Consider the following 21005-nt stretch of genomic DNA (forward strand, 5'->3'; position numbering starts at 1 on the left):
TATCAATAATGACTGAATAATGACTGTGATTGCTCTTATTGGCAGTGCTGAAAACTCATCCCTGTGTGACCTCAAGTAAGCCATGTAACTTTGTGAACCTGCAGTTTTATCATTTTTAAAATGAAGAAACTTGACAGATTTTCATCATGACACAGAACGTCAGGTCTCCCAGACCCCGGAAAATACATTTACTTAAAGCTGTTGATACATCTCAAAGCAGTATCCTTACAGTGTCATTGGAGGACAGTGCGGGCTGCAGTGAGGCACCCCTTCAAATGGGATTGATCCAGTCCTCGTTCCTTCACTTCCACATGAATGCTGAGCGGCCCAGGATCACACCCAGTGCACCCACAACTCAGGCAAGTCCAGCAGCCAATCCTAGGAGACCTGGGCTACAGAACAGTCTCCCAAGTTCCAGGCTCACAAAACCTCGGTGGGGATGGAAGCTGAGAAAGTGAGGAGGTGGCTCAGGGGATTGCTCTTTCCTCCTCATTCCTCTCATCTCAAACTCACCTTCTGCTGCACCACTGAGGATCACCAGCCAACCCTGACCGTAACCTCGATCTTGCCATGTTCTGTTAGTGAAATGAAACCAAAAATGAATGATGTTAGTCCAACTCAACAAAATATATATCAAAACATATTCCATAAGAGCCGCTCATGGCCCTGTTCTTTCCAGTATATGGGAAAACAAAAGGGAAACAACCAAATAGCATCAGGTTTATGAAACTTCCTAAGATAGATGGTCATACATGTTTTCAGGAGATCTCTATATACATGAATTTGATCACTTGATCCCTTGAAAAGAGCTCTTGAGGCACTAGAATGACATCCACAATTGACAAGTATGAAATGTGGTGCTCAGTGCCATGAAAATACAAATCAACCCACATAGAGGAAGAGCTTTGGACATAGGGATGTCAAACTGGTCTAGAGTGTAGTGAAAGCCAAGATGCTTTTCTTACTGGTGCCCCAGTAGGAAAAAAGAAATCAACATAACAATGAGATGCAGCAAGAATAATACTGAGACAGGAAATAAAACATTTTTAAAAAATGAATTATTCATTCACTTTCTAGTGGATACAGAAAAAACTGCAGAAGATGCAGAGGATATCAGTGCAGGCTAAAAGTTTCATATCTTACACTTGCAGAAAAGGCTTAAGATCTGTTTTAACTGGGAGCAGGTGGGGTGACTTCATGACTGCCATTAAGAAAATATAACCTGTTGGGAAACTGTTTCTGCCTTGATGATGTTGTACAGACAAGAGATAAACAGTGAGGAATGTGCTTAGATGTATTGGGAAAGAGATGAGTCTGTGGCATTGTCACAAAGGTACATGAATATTGAGAGTGAATGCTGAAGGAATGAGCCCATTGGTGGTGACCCTCAGGTGAGACCAGGGTGCCTGTGTTTCAGCCAAGCCAGGGCAATTGGAACGCAGGCTCCTAAGATTCCGTGACACCCCCACCTTCTAATTCTGTTATTGCAACTGCAGACCGTTACCTGGCACGCTGGCCACAATCTTCCTCACTCTTGTGAGACTCTGAGCGACTGGCAGTGCCTTAGCTCTGAACTCAGACACCTCGAACCTTGTTTTTGTGGTTAAGGATCCTAAAGTGCTGTGGGGACTGATCTCGTTTTTCTCAACAGTAAGTTAAGAATTTCAGTTACTGCCATCCCTCAGTCCTGATTCAACCTATTTGATTTCACAGGTTTGTAACCCATCATGTGTTTGGGTTTCTTCTCCCCAGTCCCTGACTCCACGTCTTCTGCCACACACGTCACCATGGTGGTATATGCGGGCCCTTGGTCCAGTAAGAAGGCAGAGATGAACACTCTAGAAATCAACGAGAAATTGCGCCGCCAGAGGACAGAGAACAAACATCAGTTCCTAAACAGCAAGGAGAAATTTCTTGTAACTCAAGTGGCCTACTTTCTGACCAAGGGGCAGAACAGTTACAGTAAGTTCCATAGGCTCACCATCACAAAAGTGATGAATGATGTGCTGTCTTCTCTCTGAGAAACTGAATTCTCTCTCTATCAAAAATAATTTAATCCTTCCCTTACTTCTAGGAAAATAGAAATGGGTATTTTCACATTTTGTTAATGTTAGAAGACAGAGGTACCAAAGTATTTTGAAACTTTCCCTGTTTGCCGACAGGTGGGGATGGACCTAGAGGTAGAATAGCAGTTATTGATTTCGGACACAGGCACGGAACCACCTGTTTTCTCCAAGAGGCTAAATCATGTTTTCAAGAATCCTCTCTGTACCATATAAGATCCGGCAGACAAATGACATCTAGTCTGTTGTTCTAAATGTCTGGGACTAGTGAACTTTTATTCAGTTCAAGCTTCTGTTGAGGCCCAATAGGCAAAGCTCTGTTCTAGGGACCCTGAGGGAAATTTGGTGATAGTACACAGTACCCGCTATGTGGGGTCTCAAGAGGAGTCTGCTTCTAATAGAACCTGTGGTATCTATAACCGACAGCATCAAGAGCAGGGAGTAGGAGCCGTGCAAGGTGGCCCAGTCCTGTAATCCCAGCACTTTGGGAGGCTGAGGTGGGTGGATCACGAGGTCAGGAGTTTGATTCCATCCTGGGCAATGTGGAGAGACCCCGTCTCTACTAAAATTAGAAAAATTACATGGGCATGGTGGTGGGCACCTGTAATTCTAGCTACTCGGGAGGCTGAGGCAGGAGAATCCTTTGAACCCAGGAGACAGAGGTTGCAGTGAGCCAAGATCACGCCATTGCACTCCAGCCTGGGTGACAGGGCAAGACTCGTCCAAAAAAAAAAAAAAAAGAAAAAGAAAGAAAATTAAAAGAAAAGAAAAAGCAGAGAGTACCCTGGTGAGAGGGAAGTCCTGCTTCCTCGGGCACAGGCTTTTGTTCCTAAAGAGGAAGAAAGATCGCACCCCAGGATGTGTGGAAGTAGTAGTGCAGTGTGCAGAGCAGGAACCCTGAGTCTGTCTCCTGGGCTGCATGCAACTTGCTTGTCCTGTCTGTCCCTCAGTTTCCTCATCTGTTCATAGGGTGCTACAGTAATACCTACCTCTGTAAATTACTGCAATGAGTTACATGAGTTATTTCTTGTCAATCTCCTGGAACATTTATTGGCACAGAGTAAACACTATCTATTAGTTCCTCATTCTACTGTTTGTAAATTAACACAAACTTTGTTAGTATTAGGGCATATTTCCTTCATGGTCTTGTGGTCTTATGTCTCATACTTTATGTTTCTGTTATGATTGTTAAAATCATATCTGCAGATATGATTTAAAAATCAAAGATTTTTAAGATCTTTGACAGATTTGTCCTTGAAATTCCCGAACGGAAACCATCAGTCCCATAGTCCTAGGGGCCTTCCCAACTGTCCAAGAAATCTCTACTTCCTGCCCCAGTGCAGTGTTTTAGAGGAGAGGCTGCAAGGCTTGGGGAAGTGGCCCCGCATGCAGAGTCAGACCTCAGGGGCTGTGAATTCTGACTCCACTTTATTGTGATTGAATCATCTTGTCAACTTCCTTGATGTGCCCTTGAGTTTCGGTTTGTTTGTCTCTAAATTTTGGAGGATGAGATGCCAGAAAGTCGGGAGACTCAAGAGTAAAGAGGTGGAATCCCTGCCTAGAGCCTGGTACTGGGGTCAGTTATGTCCTTGGGACGGACCTGGCTCCTGCCCTGTAGGCAGTGACCACCGCTCTGTGTCCAGCTTTTCACTGAGGCCAGTGTGTCTGTCTTTTCTCAGACTATGAAGAGTGCAAAGACCTCCTAAAATCTATGCTGCAGGATGAGCTTCAGTTGAAGGAGGAGAAGCTTGCAGAGCAGCTCGGGCAAGCTGAAGAGCTCAGGTGAGGGTGCCCTATGCAGGCAGGTGGGCAGGTGGGCAGGTGTGTAAATCTCTGAAGTACAGCCGCTCGGCGGGGTGAAGTAAGAGCTAAGCTGGGTCTGGGGAAGGGCAGGAATTGCCATGGCAGGCACACAACACACAAAGATTTATGAAACAGAGAACAAGGATAACAGTAAGTTATGGGTTGCAGTTGTTTCTCAGAGCCATGATTTCTCTTTTTCAAAGAAGTAATTGTTGAGGTGAGATTTGCATAACACAAAATTAACTAAAGGAGTGGGAACCACCCAACAGCATTCAGTGTACTCAAAATGGTGCGCCATCACCACCCCACTTACCCTTAGTCAGAATCACCTCCTGACTGACTGTGGCTTCTCATCCTTTCGGTCAATCAGTGTTGCCTTCTGGAGCCTGTCATTCTTTTCTTCTTTCATCTTTTCGATTGGTCCCCTCTGCACTGGGCCTCATTTCTGTCCATGGCTTTGCATCTAGAGACTGCGAGATGCACTATGTGTATTTTCACATGGAAATGTCCATGGCCAGAGTGAGGAACTGAAAGGATGAATGTCTTTTTGAAACTGAATAAGGAAGGCACCTACTTTTGTTTACAGAAGGGAAAGATGAATGGAACATTGTCGAGGATCTTACAGGAGCCCTCTCTGATATAGACAAAGCCTGTAAACCATTTTCTGTTCTTTCTCTTGGCCACAGACATTTGAAATATGTGCTGACCTTCTCCTTGGAGGTCTCCTTGAGGACATTGTCTCAGAAATCTCTGTCGCAATATTCGAACTGATCACTCACCCCTTTCCACTGTTCAATTTTCTCTACTATCTCACCTTAGGCAATATAAAGTCCTGGTTCAGTCTCAGGAACGAGAGCTGAGCCAGTTAAGGGAGAAGTTGCGGAAAGGGAGAGATGCCTCCCGTGCATTGAATCAGCATCTCCAGGCCCTCCTCACTCTGGATGAGCCGCCCAACTCCCAGGGGAGGGACCTCCAAGAAGAGCTGGCCGAGGGCTGTAGGCTGGCACAGCACCTCGTCCGAAAGCTCACGCCAGGTAAGGTTTCCATAGGATCTGATGACCCAGAACCCCAGGCTTATGAGAGACTCCCGACCTCCATACTTTCACAATGACAGTTGTATCGGTGGTGTTTTTTCCCACTAAACATATGTGGCCATGACATGACCAGGACTTCCTGGGTGAGATCAGAGATGGGAAACCCTGCAACCCATAGGGTTGGAGGTCACAGTATTGGGAATGTCCCTCCTTCCTTGATGGAAGATGGTCTTTGGAGCCAGAGGCAACATCTCTCTAGTTTTAAAGGAGAGGAAGGAGGCTGTGACAGGAGGGTGCTTGTTAGAGTGAAAAGAGCTCTGGACTAAGAATGAAGGTTCCCAGGCTGTCTCTTTGGCAGTGTTCTTAGTAAGTGTCGGTGAGTGAGTGATTTTTCCCTCGTGAGATTCTCTCTCTCCATCTGCAAAGGCAGGCACATTGTCTCTTGCAAGGTTCTGAAGCATCCAAATGTGGGAACACTTAGGACTGCTTTTAAAAATGAGATAAAGCCCTTCGCCGTGTGGTGTTGGGGAATGCACTTGACGTGGGAGCATTTGGTTTTAGGAGGTGCTTCAGACTGGAGCACTCCCCATGGAGAGCATGTCCCTGAATAACACAGCAGAAGCCACATGGAGGGCCTGTGAAGTCTCCTGATACATAGACGACTGTGGGGCCAGTTTGTCCTCTCCTAAGAGAAAGAATCAGGTTCGAAATGCAAACTGTGACAGGACACCAAGCCTGTGCCTGGGAATCAGATTTGTGGTGGGATGATGGAGACAGCTGCCAAAGTCCTGAGAGAGGCTGCGCAAGTCCCCAGTGATATAGGCAACAAAGGGTCTTTTCAATATTTGGCCACATCTTGATGGTGGCCCTCCAGAGCAGAAATGCATTGCCTGATGGAACAAGAAACCATGCCAGGGCATTTTGTTAAAGTAAAACCTGAGGGCTTTCAGTTGAATGGTGACCCATGCCTAGATGTTCATGTCTCTGTGCACATTGGGCTGACTGTGCTTCTAGAGTGTGAAGTGGGAAATATCTGAATGAACACTTCTGTATTTACAGAAAATGATGAAGATAACGATGAAGATGTTAAAGTTGAGGAGGCTGAGAAAGTACAGGAGTCATGTGCCCCCAGGTAACCCTGAATAATCAGGAGCAAGTAATGGATTTTGACATATGAAAAAGGTCTAAGAGGCACACCCTCTCTGGCATCTATGATGAGCCAAAAGCCTGCATTCCCTTGGCCACAGTGTGTGAAATTCAACCCAACTTAGACACAGGGTGTGGCAGCTGTTGTGTTTCTCTGTGTGTGGCGAGTGTGATGTCTGTACTGTACAGGGAGGGCTGAGTCTTCTTCTTTCTCAGCTCCTATCTGTCCAGTGCAATGAACACCAGTTGCCCTCTTCCTCTCTGTCTCCCGTGGCTGCCGTGCTGTGTTGCAGAGAGAAGAGGATTGCCTGTTCCCTCTTAAAGGGAGCCTCCTGTTTGCTTTCTGTGACCACTCTCCTAATGCCTCCTGTCAAAACCGGCTAGGTCTCCCTGGCGTCCAATCCCTCTGTGTTTAATCTTCTGGCATCTCTATCTCACCTCATCAGGGAGGTGCGGAAGGCAGAAGAAAAGGAAGTCCCTGAGGACTCAGTGGAGGAATGTGCCGTCACTTGTTCAAATATCTATGGCCCTTCTGAGTCCAACCAGCCTCACAAGAACTCCAAAATCACATTTGAGGAAGACCACGTGGACTCAACTCTGCTTATAGACCGTGAATCATCTCCTGATGGATGGCAGGATGCTCTAAACCTTGTCCCAGGTAGGCTCTATTTTCCTTGCGTCTCATACCTCTGTCTAGACTACGGAAGATCCATTCTGAGTACAGGCTGTACACATACATATTGGTTTACTCAGAAACTAGGATGAAGCTAGGTGGAGTGACTGACACATATATTCGCAGCACTTTGGGAGGCCCAAGTGGGAGGATCATTTGAATTCAGGAGTTCAAGACCAGGCTGGAGAATATGGTGAAACCCATCTTTACAAAGAATACAAAACAGTAGCCAGGCATGTTCCTTTGCCCTATAGTCCCAACTGCTCAGGAGGCTTAGGTGCGAGGATTGGCTCAGATGATCCTCCCACCCTCATTCACTTTTCTCAGGCTAGACTCTCTCCTTTTCATTGGCTTGTCTTAGCTGTTAATAAGAAGTCTCTGGCCAGGGTCGCTGGCTCACATCTGTAATCCCAGCACTTTGGGATGGTGAGGTGGGCAGATCACCTGAGATCAGGAGTTCGAAAGCAGCCTGGCCAACATGGCGAAATTCCATCTCTACTAAAAATACAAAAAATAGCTGGCATAGTGGTTTGTGCCTGTAATCCCAGCTACTTGGGAAGCTGAGGCATGAAAATCACTTGAACCCAGGAGGTAGAGGTTGCAGTGAGCTGAGATCGTGCCACTGCACTCCAGCCTGGGCGACAGAGTGAGACTCCCTCTCAAACAAAACATGAAAAACCAAAACCAACTAACCAGTCAAACGAAAATTTTAATGAAACAAAAAACAATCTCCTGAGCTACACAGAAACATTGGCCTCTCATGGGGTAAAAAGCTCAGAGCCCAGCCTTGCTTTATAGAAACTTCTAAGCAAGAAAAAAGTGGAAGTGTTTGTGTCCTGGTTTCAAGGTGACTGCGTAGCTCAGACACGTTGACTTAAAGGAGATCAAGAGTGGAGATGAGAAGAGTGAAACCAGGGAAACAGCATCTTCAAATCAGTGGACGAGGCTGTCAGTGACATCCCTCAGTCCTGATTCAACCTATTTGATTTCACCAGTTATTAACCCATCATGTGTCTGGATTTTTTCTCCCCAGTCCCTGGCTCCACCTCTTCTACCACAAACGTCAGCATGGTGGTATCTGCGGGCCCTTGCCCCAGTGAGAAGTCAGAGATGAACACTCTAGAAATCAACGAGAAATTGCGCCCCCAGCGGGAGGAGAACAAACGTCAGTTCATAAACACCAAGGAGAAATATCTTGTAACTCAAGTGGCCTACTTTCTGGCCAAGGGGCAGAACAGTTACAGTAAGTTCCCTAAGCTCACCATCACAAAAGTGATGAATGATGTCCTGTCTTCTCTCTGAGAAACGGAATTCTCTCTCCATCAGAAGTAATTTAATCCTTCCTGTAGTTCTAGGAAAATACAAATGGGTATTTTCACCTTTTGTTAAAGTTGGAAGAGAGAAGTACCAAAGTATTTCGAAACCTCCATGTTTGCAGTCAATTGGAGATGGGCCTAGAGTTAAAATCTCAGTGATGGTTTCAGACAGAGGCACAGAATGACCTGTTTTCTCCAAGAGGCTAAATCATGTTTTCAAGAATCCTCTCTGTACCATGTAAGATCTGGCAGAAAAATAACATCTAGTCTGTTGTTCTAAATGTCTCGAGCTAATGAATTTTATTCAGTTCAAGCTTCTGTTGAGGCCCAATAGGCAAATCTCTGTTCTAGGGACCCTGAGGGAAATTTGGTGATAGTACACAGTACCCGCTGTGAGGGGCGTCATGAGGAGTCTGCTCCTAATAGAACCTGTGGTATCTATAACCGACAGCATCAAGAGCAGGGAGTAGGGCCCGTGCAAGGTGGCTCAGTCCTGTAATCCCAGCACTTTGGGAGGCTGAGGCAGCTGGATCACGAGGTCAGGAGTTTGATTCCATCCTGGGCAACGTGGAGAGACCCCGTCTCTACTAAAATTAGAAAAATTAGCTGGGTGTGGTGGCAGGCGCCTGTAATCCCAGCTCCTCGGGAGGCTGAGTCCAGAGAATCCTTTGAACCTAGGAGACAGAGGTTGCAGTGAGCCAAGATCATGCCATTGCACTTCAGCCTGGGCGACAGGGCAAGACTCATCAAAAAAGAAACAAACAAAAAAGGCAGAGAGTAGCCTGGTGGGAGGGAAGTCCTGTTTCTTGGGGCACAGGCTTTTGTTCCTAAAGAGGAAGAAAGATGTACCCAAGAATGTGTGGAAGTAGCAGTGCAGTGTGCAGAGCAGGAACCCTGGGCCTGTCTCCTGGGCTCCATCCAAGTTGCTTGTCCTGTGTGTCCCTCAGTTTCCTCATCTGTTCATAGGGTGCTACAGTAATACCTACCTCTGTAAATTGCTGCAGTGAGTTACATGAGCTATTTCTTAGCAATCTCCTAGAACATTTATGGGCACAGAGTAAACACTATCTATTAGTTCTTCATTCTACTGTTTGTAAATTAACACAAACTTTGTTAGTATTTGGGCGTATTTCCTTCATAGTCTTGTGGTCTTATGTCTCATACTTTCTGTTTCTGTTAGGATTCTTAAAATCATATCTGCAGTTACGATTTAAAAATCAAAGATTTTTAAGATCTTTGACATATTTGTCCTTGAAATTCCCAGTCAAAGGGAAACCATGAGTCCCCTAGTCCTAGTGGCCTTCCCGACTGTCCAAGAAATCTCTACTTCATGCCCCAGTGCAGTGTTTTGGAGGAGAGGCTGCAAGGCTTGGGAAAGTGGCCCCGCATTCAGAGTCAGACCTCAGGGGCTGTGAATTCTGACTCCACTTCATTGTGGTTGAATCATCTTGTCAACTTCCTTGATGTGCCCTTGAGTTTTGGTTTGTCTGTAAATTTTGGAGGATGAGATGCCAGAAAGTCGGGAGACTGAAGAGTAAAGAGGTGGAAATCCCTGCCTAGAGCCTGGTATTGGGGACAGTTATGTCCTTGGGATGGACCTGGCTCCTGCCCTGTAGGCAGTGACCTCAGCAGCATGTGCAGTCTTTCACTGAGGCCAGTGTGTCTGTCTTTTCTCAGACTATGAAGAGTGCAAAGACCTCCTAAAATCTATGCTGCGGGATGAGCTTCAGTTGAAGGAGGAGAAGCTTGCAGAGCAGCTCGGGCAAGCTGAAGAGCTCAGGTAAGGGGGCCCTATGCAGGCAGGTGGGCAGGTGTGTAAATCTCAGACGTATAGCAGCTCGGAGGGTAGAAGTAAGAGCCAAGCTGGGCCAGGGGAAGGGCAGGAATTGCTTTGGCATGCTCACAATACACAGAGGTTTGTGAAACAGAGAACAAGGACAGTAATAAGTTATGGGTTGCAGTTGTTTCTCAGAGCCCCATTTTCTCTTTGTGAAAGAAGTAATTGTTGAGGTGAAATTTGCATAAGACATGATTAACCAAAGGAGTGGGAACCATCCAGCAGCATTCAGTGTACTCAAAATGGTGCGCCATCACCACCCCACTTACCCATAGTCGGAATCACCTCCTGACTGACTGCGGCATCTCATCTTTGACCCAATCATTGTTGCCTTCTGGAGCCTGTCATTCTTTTCTTGTTTAATCTTTTCAATTGGCCCCGTCTGCACTTGGCCGAATTTCTGTATATGGTTTTGTATCTAGTCACTGGAAGATAGACTATGTGTATTTTCACATGGAAATGTCCATTGCCAGAGTGAGGAGCTGAAAGGATGTCTTTTTGAAACTGAATAAGGAAGACACCTAATTTTGTTTAGAGAAGGGAAAGATGAATGGAACATCGTCGAGGATGTTACAGGAGCCCTCTCTGATATAGAGGAAGCCTGTAAACCATTTTTCCTTCTTTCTCTTGGCCACAGACATTTCTTTAAACGTGTGCTGACCTTCTCCTTGGAGGTCTCCTTGAGGACATTGTCTTAGAAATCTCGGTCGCAATATTCGAACTGATCACTCACCCCTTTCCACTGTTCAATTTTCTCTACTATCTCACCTTAGGCAATATAAAGTCTTGGTCCACTGTCAGGAAGGAGAGCTGAGTCAGTTAAGGGAGAAGTTGCGGGAAGGGAGAGATGCTTCCCGCGCATTGAATCAGCATCTCCAGGCCCTCTTCACTCCGGATGAGCCGCCCAACTCCCCGAGGCGGGACCTCCGAGAACAGCTGGCCGAGGGCTGTAGGCTGGCACAGCACCTCGTCCGAAAGCTCACCACAGGTAAGGTTTCCATAGACCTGGAGACCCAAAACGCCAGGCTTATGAGAGACTCCCGACCTCCATACTTTCACAATGACAGTTGTATCGGTGGTGTTTTTTCCCACTAAACATATGTGGCCCTTCCAGGACTTCCTGCGTGATATCAGAGATGGGAAACCCATGGGTTTGGAGGTCACAGTATTGCAGATGTCCCTCCTTCCTTGGTGGAGATGGTCTTTGGAGCAAGAGGCAGCATCTCTCTAGTTGTAAAGTATCCCGGCCCGCGGGATAGTCAGTGTAGGCCCTGGAGGAGGGGGTGGGAATTTGGGGAACAAGAGACACGAGAAATGGAGACAAGACAGTGCTCTGATCAAGTCTCGTTTAATGGCGGTAATGCAATGCCTTATATACATTTGGAGGGGAAGGGGTTGGGCTAAGGCGGAAATGACCTCATTGCAGAGGGCGTGACCAGATAAGCCTCGGTTTCTCCGGTCGGACGTCATGTTGCGCCTGCGCAGTCAGGTAGTCTTTTCACGGGCGCGGGAAAAATGAATGAAGAAGAAACAGGAAGAGCGCCATCTTTTAATGGCGGTATTAATACAGGGAAGAAGGTAAATCTAGGGAGAAGGTGTGGGGTGGAAATGAATATAGCTCAGGCGTTTAATCTTTAATTATTATTCGCTATGGCCGGGGCGTGCTGCTCCGGATAGTAAAGGAGAGGAAGGAGGCTGTGACAGGAGGGTTCTTGTTAGAGTGAAAAGAGCTGTGGACTTAGAATGAAGGTTCCCAGGCTGTCTCTTTGGCAATGTTCTTAGTAACTGTCGGTGAATGAGTAATTTATCCTTCTTGAGTTTCTCTGTGTCCATCGGAAAAGGCAGGCAAATTGTCTCTTGCAAGGGTCTGAAGCATCTAAATGTGGGAACACTTACGATTGCTTTTGAAAATGAGATAAAGCCCCTCGCCATGTGGTGTTGGAGAAGGCACTTGACGTGGGGGTATTTGGTTGTAGGAAGTGCTTCAGACTGGTGCACTCCCCATGGAGAGCATGTCCCTGAATAACACAGCAGAAGCCACATGGAGGGCCTGTGAAGTCTCCTGAGGCATAGAGGACTGTCGGGCAAGTTTGTCCGCTCCAAAGGGAAAGAATTAGGTTCCAAATGCGAACTGTGACACAACACCAAGTCTGTGCCTGGGATTCAGATCTGTGGCGGGATGCGGGAGACAGCTGCCAAAGTCCAGAGAGAGCCTGCACAAGTCCCCAGTGATATGCGGAGCAAAGGCTCTTTTCAATATTTGGTGACATCTTGATGGTGGCCCTCCAGATCAGAAATGCATTGCCTGATGGATCAGGAAAGCATGCTAGGGCATTTTGTTAAAGATAAAACATGAGAGCTTTCAGTTTAACGGTGTCCCATGCCTAGATGTCCATGTCTCTGTGCACGTTGGACTGACTGTGCCTGCAGAGTATGAAGTGGGAAATATCTGAATGAACACTTCTGTATTTACAGAAAATGATGAAGGTGAGGATGAAGATGTTAAAGTTGATGACACTGAGTAAGTACAGGAATCATGTGCCCCAGGTAACACTGAATAATCAGGTGCAAGTAATGGGTTTTAATATATGAAAAAGGTCTAGGAGGCACACCCTGTCTCTGGCATCTACAATGGGCCGCAAGTCTGCATTCCCTTGGTCACAGTATGAGAAATTCAACCCAGCTTAGACACCGGGTGTGGCAGCTGTTGTGTTTCTCTGTGTGTGGTGAGTGTCATATCTGTACCCAACAGGGATAGCTGAGTCTTCATCTTTCTCAGCTCCTGTCTCTCCAGTAAAATGAACACCGGTTGGTCTCTTCCTCTCTGTCTCCCATGGCAGCCATGCTCTGTTGCAGAGAGAAGAGGATTGCCTGTTCCCTCCTAAAGGGAACCTCCTGTTTGCTTTCTCTGACCACAGTCTTAACGCCTCCCGTCAAAACCTGCTAGGTCTCCCTGGGGTCCAATCCCTCTGTGTTTAATCTTCTGGCATCTCTATCTCACCTCATCAGGGAGGTGCGGAAGGCAGAAGAAAAGGAAGTCCCTGAGGACTCAGTGGAGGAATGTGCCATCACTTGTTCAAATAGCTATGGCCCTTCTGAGTCCAAGCAGCCTCACAAGAACTCCAAAGTCACATTTAAGGAAGACCAAATGGACTTGACTCTGCTTATAGACCGTGAATCGTCTCCTGATGTACGGCAGGATGCTCTAAACCTTGTCGCAGGTAGCCTCTATTTTCCTTGTGTCTCATACCTCTGTCTAGACTACGGAAGATCCATTGTGAGGACAGGCTATATAGGTACATATTGGTTTACTCAGCAACTAGGATGGAGCTAGGTGCGGTGACTCACACATATATTCGTAGCACTTTGGGAGGCCCAAGTGGGAGGATCATTTGAATTCAGGAGTTCAAGACCAGGCTGGAGAATATGGTGAAACCCATCTTTACAATGAATACAAAACATTAGCCAGGCATGTTCCTTTGCCCTTAGAGTCCCATCTGCTCAGGAGGCTTAGGTGCGAGGATTGGCTCAGATGATCCTCCCACCCTCATTCACTTTTCTCAGGCTAGACTCTCTCTCCTTTTCATTGGCTTGTCTTAGCTGTTAATAAGAAGTCTCTGGCCAGGGTCGCTGGGCTCCCATCTGTATTCCCAGCACTTTGGGAGGACAAGGTGGGTGGATCACCTGAGGTCAGGAGTTCGAAAGCAGCCTGGCCAACATGGCGAAATTGCATCTCTACTAAAAATACAAAAAATAGCTGGCATAGTGGTTGGTGCCTGTAATCCCAGCTACTTGGGAGGCTGACGCATGAGAATCGCTTGAACCCAGGAGGTAGAGGTTACAGTGAGCTGAGATCATGCCACCAGCCTGGGCGACACAGTGAGATTCCCTCTCAAACAAAAAATAAAAAACCAAAACCAACCAACCAGTCAAACAAAAAATTAACTAAACAAAAAACAATCTCTTGAGCTACACAGAATCATTGGCCACTCATGAGGTAAAAAGCTCAGAGCCCAGCCTTGCTTTATAGAAACTTCTAAGCAAGAAAAATGTGGAAGTGTTTGTGTCCTGGTTTCAAGGTGACTGCGTAGCTCAGACACGTTGACTTAAAGGAGATCAAGAGTGGAGATGAGAAGAGTGAAACCAGGGAAACAGCATCTTCAAATCAGTGGACAGGGCTGTCAGTGACATCCCTAAGTCCTGATTCAACCTATTTGATTTCACCAGTTATTAACCCATCATGTGTTTGGATTTTTTCTCCCCAGTCCCTGGCTCCACCTCTTCTACCACAAACGTCAGCATGGTGGTATCTGCGGGCCCTTGGCCCAGTGAGAAGTCAGAGATGAACACTCTAGAAATCAACGAGAAACTGCGCCCCCAGCGGGCAGAGAACAAACGTCAATTCATAAACACCAAGGGGAAATATCTTGTAACTCAAGTGGCCTACTTTCTGGCCAAGGGGCAGAACAGTTACAGTAAGTTCCCTAAGCTCACCATCACAAAAGTGATGAATGATGTCTTGTCTTCTCTCTGAGAAACGGAATTCTCTCTCCATCAGAAGTAATTTAATCCTTCCTGTAGTTCTAGGAAAATACAAATGGGTATTTTCACCTTTTGTTAAAGTTGGAAGAGAGAGGTACCAAAGTATTTCAAAACTTTCCATGTTTGCAGTCAGGTGGGGATGGGCCTAGACTTAAAATCTCAGTATGGTTTCAGACAGAGGCACAGAATGACCTGTTTTCTCCAAGAGGCTAAATCATGTTTTCAAGAATCCTCTCTGTACCATATAAGATCCGGCAGACAAATAACATCTAGTCTGGTGTACTAAATGTCTCGGGCTAGTGAACTTTTATTCGGTTCAAGCTTCTGTTGAGGCCCAATAGGCCAAGCTCTGTTCTAGGGATCCTGAGGGAAATTTGGTGATAGTACACAGTACCCGCTGTGAGGGGCGTCAAGAGGAGTCTGCTCCTAATAGAACCTGTGGTATCTATAACCGACAGCATCAAGAACAGGGAGTAGGGGCCGTGCAAGGTGGCTCAGTCCTGTAATCCCAGCACTTTGAGAGGCTGAGGCAGCTGGATCATGAGGTCAGGAGTTTGAGACCAGCCTGGGCAACATGGAGAAACCCCATCTCTACTAAAATTACAAAAATTAGCGGGGTGTGGTGGTGGGCACCTGTAATCCCAGGTACTTGGGAGGCTGAGGCAGGAGAATCCTTTGAACCCAGGAGGCAGAGGTTGCAGTGAGCCCAGATCACGCCATTGCACTCCAGCCTGGGCGACAGGAGAAGACTCCTCAAAGAATAAACACAAAGGCAGAGAGTACCCTGGTGTGAGGGAAGTGCTACTTCCTGGGGAAGAGGCTTTTGTTCCTACAGAGGAAGAAAGATCGCACCCAAGAATGTGTGGAAGTAGCAGTGCAGTGTGCAGAGCAGGAACCCTGGGTCTGTCACCTGGGCTCCATCCAAGTTGCTTGTCCTGTCTGTCCCTCAGTTTCTCTTTCTTCGTCTCCTAATTTGGGGGTTGAGATGCCATAAAGTCGGGAGACTGAAGAGTAAAGTCGTGGAAATCCTTTCCTAGAGCCTTGTACTGGGGTCAGTTATATCCTTCAGATGGACCTGGCTCCTGCCCTGTAGGCAGTGACCACCGCTGTGTGTCCAGCTGTTCACTGAGGCTGGTGTGTCTGTCTTTTCTCAGACTATGAAGAGTGCAAAGACCTCCTAAAATCTATGCTGCGGGATGAGCTTCAGTTAAAGGAGGAGAAGCTTGCAGAGCAGCTCGGGCAAGCTGAAGAGCTCAGGTGAGGGGGCCCAATGCAGGCAGATGGGCAGGTGTGTAAATCTCTGATGTACAGCTGCTCGTCTGGGTGAAGTAAGAGCTAAGGTGGGTCTGGGGAAGGGCAGGAGTTGCCATGGCAGGCTTACAACACACAAAGATTTATGAAACAGAACAGGGATAATAATAAGTTATGGGTTGCAGTTGTTTCTCAGAGCCTTGATTTCTCTTTTTGAAAGAAGTAATTGTTGAGGTGAGATTTGCATAACACAAAATTAACTAAAGGAGTGGGAACCACCCAGCAGCATTGAGTGTACTGAAAATGGTGCGCCATCACCACCCCACTTACCCTTAGTCAGAACCACCTCCTGACTGACTGCGGCTTCTCATCCTTTCGGTCAATCAGTGTTGCCTTCTGGAGCCTGTCATTCATTCCATCTTTCATCTTTTCAACTGGCCCCGTCTGCACGTGGCCTCATTTCTGTCCATGGCTTTCCATCTAGTGACTGCAAGATGCACTATGTGTATTTTCACATGGAAATGTCCATGGCCAGAGTGAGGAACTGAAAGAATGAATGTCTTTTTGAAAGTGAATAAGGAAACCTACTTTTGTTTACAGAAGGGAAAGATGAATGGAACATCGTCGAGGATCTTACAGGAGCCCTCTCTGGTATAGAGGAAGCCTGTAAACCATTTTTCATTCTTACTCTTGGCCACAGACATTTCTTTAAACATGTGCTGACCTTCTCCTTGGAGGTCTCCTTGAGAACATTGTCTCAGAAATCTCTGTCGCAATATTCGATCTGATCACTCACCCCTTTCCACTGTTCAATTTTCTCTACTATCTCACCTTAGGCAATATAAAGTCCTGGTTCAGTCTCAGGAACGAGAGCTGAGCCAGTTAAGGGAGAAGTTGCGGAAAGGGAGAGATGCCTCCCGCGCATTGAATCAGCATCTGCAGGCCCTCCTTACTCCGGATGAGCCGGCCAACTCCCAGGGGCGGGACCTCCGAGAACAGCTGACCGAGGGCTGTAGGCTGGCACAGCACCTCGTCCGAAAGCTCACCCCAGGTAAGGTTTCCATAGGATCTGATGACCCAAAACCCCAGGCTTAGGAGAGACTCCCGACCTCCATAGTTTCACAATGACAGTTGTATAGGTGGTGTTTTTTTGCACTAAACATATGTGGCCCTTCCAGGACTTCCTGGGTGAGATCAGAGATGGGAAACCCTTGGAGTTGGAGGTCACAGTATTGCAAATGTCCCTCCTTCCTTGGTGGAGATGGTCTTTGGAGCCAGAGGCAACATCTCTCTAGTTGTAGAGGAGAGGAAGGAGGCTGTGACAGGAGGGTTCTTGTTAGAGTGAAAAGAGCTGTGGACTTAGAATGAAGGTTCCCAGGCTGTCTCTTTGGCAATGTTCTTAGTAACTGTCGGTGAGTGAGTGATTTATCTTTCTTGCGTTTCTCTCTCTCCATCAGAAAAGGCAGACATATTGTCTCTTACAAGGCTCTGAAGCATCTAAATGTGGGAACAGTTTAGGACTGCCTTTGAAAATGAGATAAAGCCCCATGCCATGTGGTGTTGGAGAAGGCACTTGATGTGGGGGCATTTGGTGGTAGGAGGTGCTTCAGACTGGAGCACTCCCCATGGAAAGCATGTCCCTGAATAACACAGCAGAAGCCACATGGAAGGCCTGTGAAGTCTCCTGATACATAGACGACTGTGGGGCCAGTTTGTCCTCTCTTAAGAGAAAGAATTAGGTTTGAAATGTGAACTGTGACAGGACACCAAGCCTGTGCCTGGGAATCAGATTTGTGGTGGGATTATGGAGACAGCTGCCAAAGTCCCGAGAGAGGCTGCACACGTGCCCAGTGATATGGGGATAAAGGGTCTTTTCAATATTTGGCCACATCTTGATGGTGGTCCTCTAGATCAGAATTGCATTGCCTGATGGATCAGGAAACCATGCCAGGGCATTTTGTTAAAGATAAAACATTAGAGCTTTCAATTGAACGGTGACCCATGCCTAGATGTCCATGTCTGTGGGCATATTGGGCTGACTGTGCCTGCAGAATGTGAAGTGGGAAATATCTGAACGAACACTTCTGTATTTACAGAAAACGGTGAAGATGAGGATGAAGATGTGAACGTTGAGGAAACTGAGAAAGTACAGGAATCACGTGCCCCCAGGTAACACTGAATAATCAGGAGCAAGTAATGGGTTTTAACATAGGAAAAAGATCTAGGAGGCACACCCTGTCTGGCATCTAGGATGGGCCAAAAGCCTGCATTCCTTTGGCCACAGTATGAGAAATTCAACCCAGCTTAGACACCGGGTGTGGCAGCTGTTGTGTTTCTCTGTGTGTGGTGAGTGTCATATCTGTACCGAACAGGGATAGCTGAGTCTTCATCTTTCTCAGCTCCTGTCTCTCCAGTGAAAACAACACCGGTTGGTCTCTTCCTCTCTGTCTGCCATGGCAGCCATGCTCTGTTGCAGAGAGAAGAGGATTGCCTATTCCCTCTTAAAGGGAACCTCCTGTTTGCTTTCTGTGAGCACTGTCTTAATGCCTTCTGTCAAAACCAGCTAGGGCTCCCTGGGGTCCGATCCCTCTGTGTTTAATCTTCTGACATCTCTCTCCCACCTGGCTCATCAGGGAGGTGCAGAAGGCTGAAGAGAAGGAAGAACCTGAGGACTCACTGGAGGAATATTCCATCGCTTATTCAAATAGCCACGGTCCTTGTGAGTCCCACCAGCCTCACAGCAACACCAAAATCACATTTGAGGAAGACCAAGTCAACTCACATCTCATTGACTCATCTTGTCATGATGAATGGGAGGATGCTGTATCCATTATCCCAGGTAGCCTCTATTTTCCTTGTGTCTCATTCCTCTTTCTGTGCTGAGGAAGTATAACCCCGAAGACAGACTCTATACACACAAATTGGTTTACATAAAAATCTGCGATGGGATTCTAAACCCAGATATCAGGGAGGTTTTCTGTCCTTCTCAGCTCATGTCATGCCTTTGTCTCCCGGTCCCCAGTGTGAAATTACTGGACCCCAGGCACGTGTGACAATCTCATAGTCACCTGAGTTCAGGAGGTGCATGGGAGGTAACTGTGAGGCTTCCTAGCTTCGATTCAGTATCTCTTGTCACCTGTGATTAAGTCATGTGTCCCTGAACAATGTCCATGGAGTTTCTATGCCTTTTGAAGGAGACTGGCAGCCTTGCCTTTGTATTTGGATATATTGCTCCCCAGGCTTCACTACTCTCAGCTTTAATCTTGATCTATTTTAAGTCAGCTTGGTTAGCTGCACAGTCCCATTGAAATGTGGACGGAAACTTTTCTTGTTTAGTTTGCTGATACAGTTCCATAAAGCAAGGCTGGACCCTGGTTCTCCACCCCATCAATGCAATAGCTGATCCAATGTTTCTTTGTAGCATCATAGATTGTTGTTGTTGGTGGCGGTGGTGGTTTTTTTTTTGGTGATAGAGTCTTGCTCACCCAGGGTGGAGTGCAGTGGCACCATCTTGGCTTGATGCAACCTCCGCCTCCCAGATTCAAGTGATTCTCCTGCCTCAGCATCTTGAGTAGCTGGTACCACAGGTACACACAACCACATCTGGCTAATTTTTGTATTTTTAGTAGAGATGGGGTTTCCCCATATTGGCCAGGTTCATCTTGAACTCATGACCTCAAATGATTCACCTGCCTTGGCCTCCTGAATCACAGATTCTTTTTAAAGCAAAAGTTGTTAGAATGCGTCTATCAGTTGAACATTTAATGTCCATGGTACCTGATGATATAAATCAGTATTGCAGCAACACTCCTAGAAAATTGTTCGACTAATTTTTGGAGATTTTGGGGGGAAAATTTTATTTTCTTTGCATAGACTCAGGCAGGGAATATGGCATTATAGTCTACCCACAGAGGGAAATTTTGGACTGTGGGACTGCAAAGCAGGGTCATCTACTTCTCACCAGACTTAATCTAGACCACCCTAGAATATTCATGTCAGAATCCATGCTCTTGCCCTGAGAATAGTTGGGTCCTTGTGCTATGACTGGACAGTGATTTGGTCATATGTGAAGTGTGAATTGCTTAATGTGACCTGCTTCTCTGAATGTATTTACAGAAAATGAAAGTGATCATGAAGAAGAGGAAGAAAAAGGGCCAGTGTCTCCCAGGTAATGCTGTGGAATTGTTAGCTGTGAATTCAGTAGTGACACCTGGAGATTGTAGATTTCGGGAAAATGAGGAAGCGATGAATAGAACGATTTCTTTCATTCACTCAGCTACAAATTGTCCTTATTAACAATGTTGTGCATTATTTGTGGCACTTGTATTGGTTTTAATTTCATAGTCCTCTGAAGATAAGTACTTGCAATCAGTTGAGCCAGGTGAACTAGCCAAAGAGGGATATCTTGTTCATCTTTTCAAAAAACCAGCTCCTGGATTCACTGAGTTTTTTTTTTTTTTTTTTTTTTTTTTTGAGATGGAGTCTCGCTCTGTCACCCAGGCTGGAGTGCAGTGGCCGGATATCAGCTCACTGCAAGCTCTGCCTCCTGGGTTTACACCATTCTCCTGCCTCAGCCTCCCGAGTAGCTGGAACTACAGGCGCCCGCCACCTCTCCCAGCTAGTTCTTTATGTTTTTTAGTAGAGACCGGGTTTCACCGTGTTAGCCAGGATGGTCTCGATCTCCTGACCTCATGATCTGCCCGGCTCAGCCTCCCAAAGTGCTGGGATTCCAGGCTTCAGCCACCATGCCTGGCCCATTGATTTTTTTGAAGGATTTTTTGTGTCTGTTTCCTTCAGTTCTGCTCTGATCTTAGTTATTTCTTGTCTTGTGCTAGCTTTTGAATTTGTTTGCTCTTGCTTCTCTAGTTGTTTTAATTGTGATTTTAGGGTGTTGATTTTAGATCTTTCCTTTCTCTTGTGGGCATTTAGTGCTAGAAATTTCCCTCTCCATACTGCTTTAAATGTGTCCCAGAGATTCTGGTATGTTGTGTCGTTGATCTCAATGGTTTCAAAGAACATCTTTATTTCTGCCTTCATTTCATTATTTACCCAGTAGTCATTCAGGAGCAGGTTGTTCAGTTTCCATGCAGTTGTTCAGTTTTGAGTGGGTTTCTTAATCCTGAACTCTAATTTGATTGCACTGTGTTCTGAGAGACAGTTTGTTGTGATTTCTGTTGTTTTACATTTGCTGAGGAGTGCTTGACTTTCAACTATGTGGTCAATTTTGGAATAAGTGTGATGCGATGCTGAGAAGAATGTATATTCCGTTGATTTTGGGTGGAGAGTTCTGTAGATGTCTATTAGGTCTGCTTAGTGCAGAGCTGAGTTTGCGTTCTGGAT

The 21005-nt window shown here is 46.4% G+C and overlaps 1 protein-coding gene across 50 annotated transcripts in view; it reads left to right on the forward strand.

The window, feature by feature from the left end:
* LOC126954288 (neuroblastoma breakpoint family member 3-like) overlaps window positions 1-21005 on the forward strand; it is a 159572-nt gene that overhangs the window by 129404 nt on the left and 9163 nt on the right. For 32 of the 50 annotated variants that reach the window (XM_050789874.1, XM_050789977.1, XM_050789994.1 and 29 more), the window contains 8 exons: window positions 5960-6032; window positions 6493-6704; window positions 7753-7962; window positions 9713-9815; window positions 16502-16716; window positions 17762-17834; window positions 18299-18504; window positions 19782-19833. In XM_050789874.1, coding sequence (XP_050645831.1) covers window positions 5960-6032; window positions 6493-6704; window positions 7753-7962; window positions 9713-9815; window positions 16502-16716; window positions 17762-17834; window positions 18299-18504; window positions 19782-19833 — 1144 coding nt within the window. Of the gene's footprint in view, window positions 1-45; window positions 360-1752; window positions 1963-3742; window positions 3846-4685; window positions 4901-5959; window positions 6033-6492; window positions 6705-7752; window positions 7963-9712; window positions 9816-12347; window positions 12394-12881; window positions 13094-14137; window positions 14348-15568; window positions 15672-16501; window positions 16717-17761; window positions 17835-18298; window positions 18505-19781; window positions 19834-21005 lie in introns of all 50 variants that reach the window. The other 18 variants (XM_050789778.1, XM_050789941.1, XM_050789850.1 and 15 more) reach the window with 14 other exon arrangements.

This window comes from Macaca thibetana, chromosome 1 (genome assembly GCF_024542745.1).
Source record: "Macaca thibetana thibetana isolate TM-01 chromosome 1, ASM2454274v1, whole genome shotgun sequence".
Classification (NCBI taxonomy): Eukaryota; Metazoa; Chordata; class Mammalia; order Primates; family Cercopithecidae; genus Macaca; species Macaca thibetana.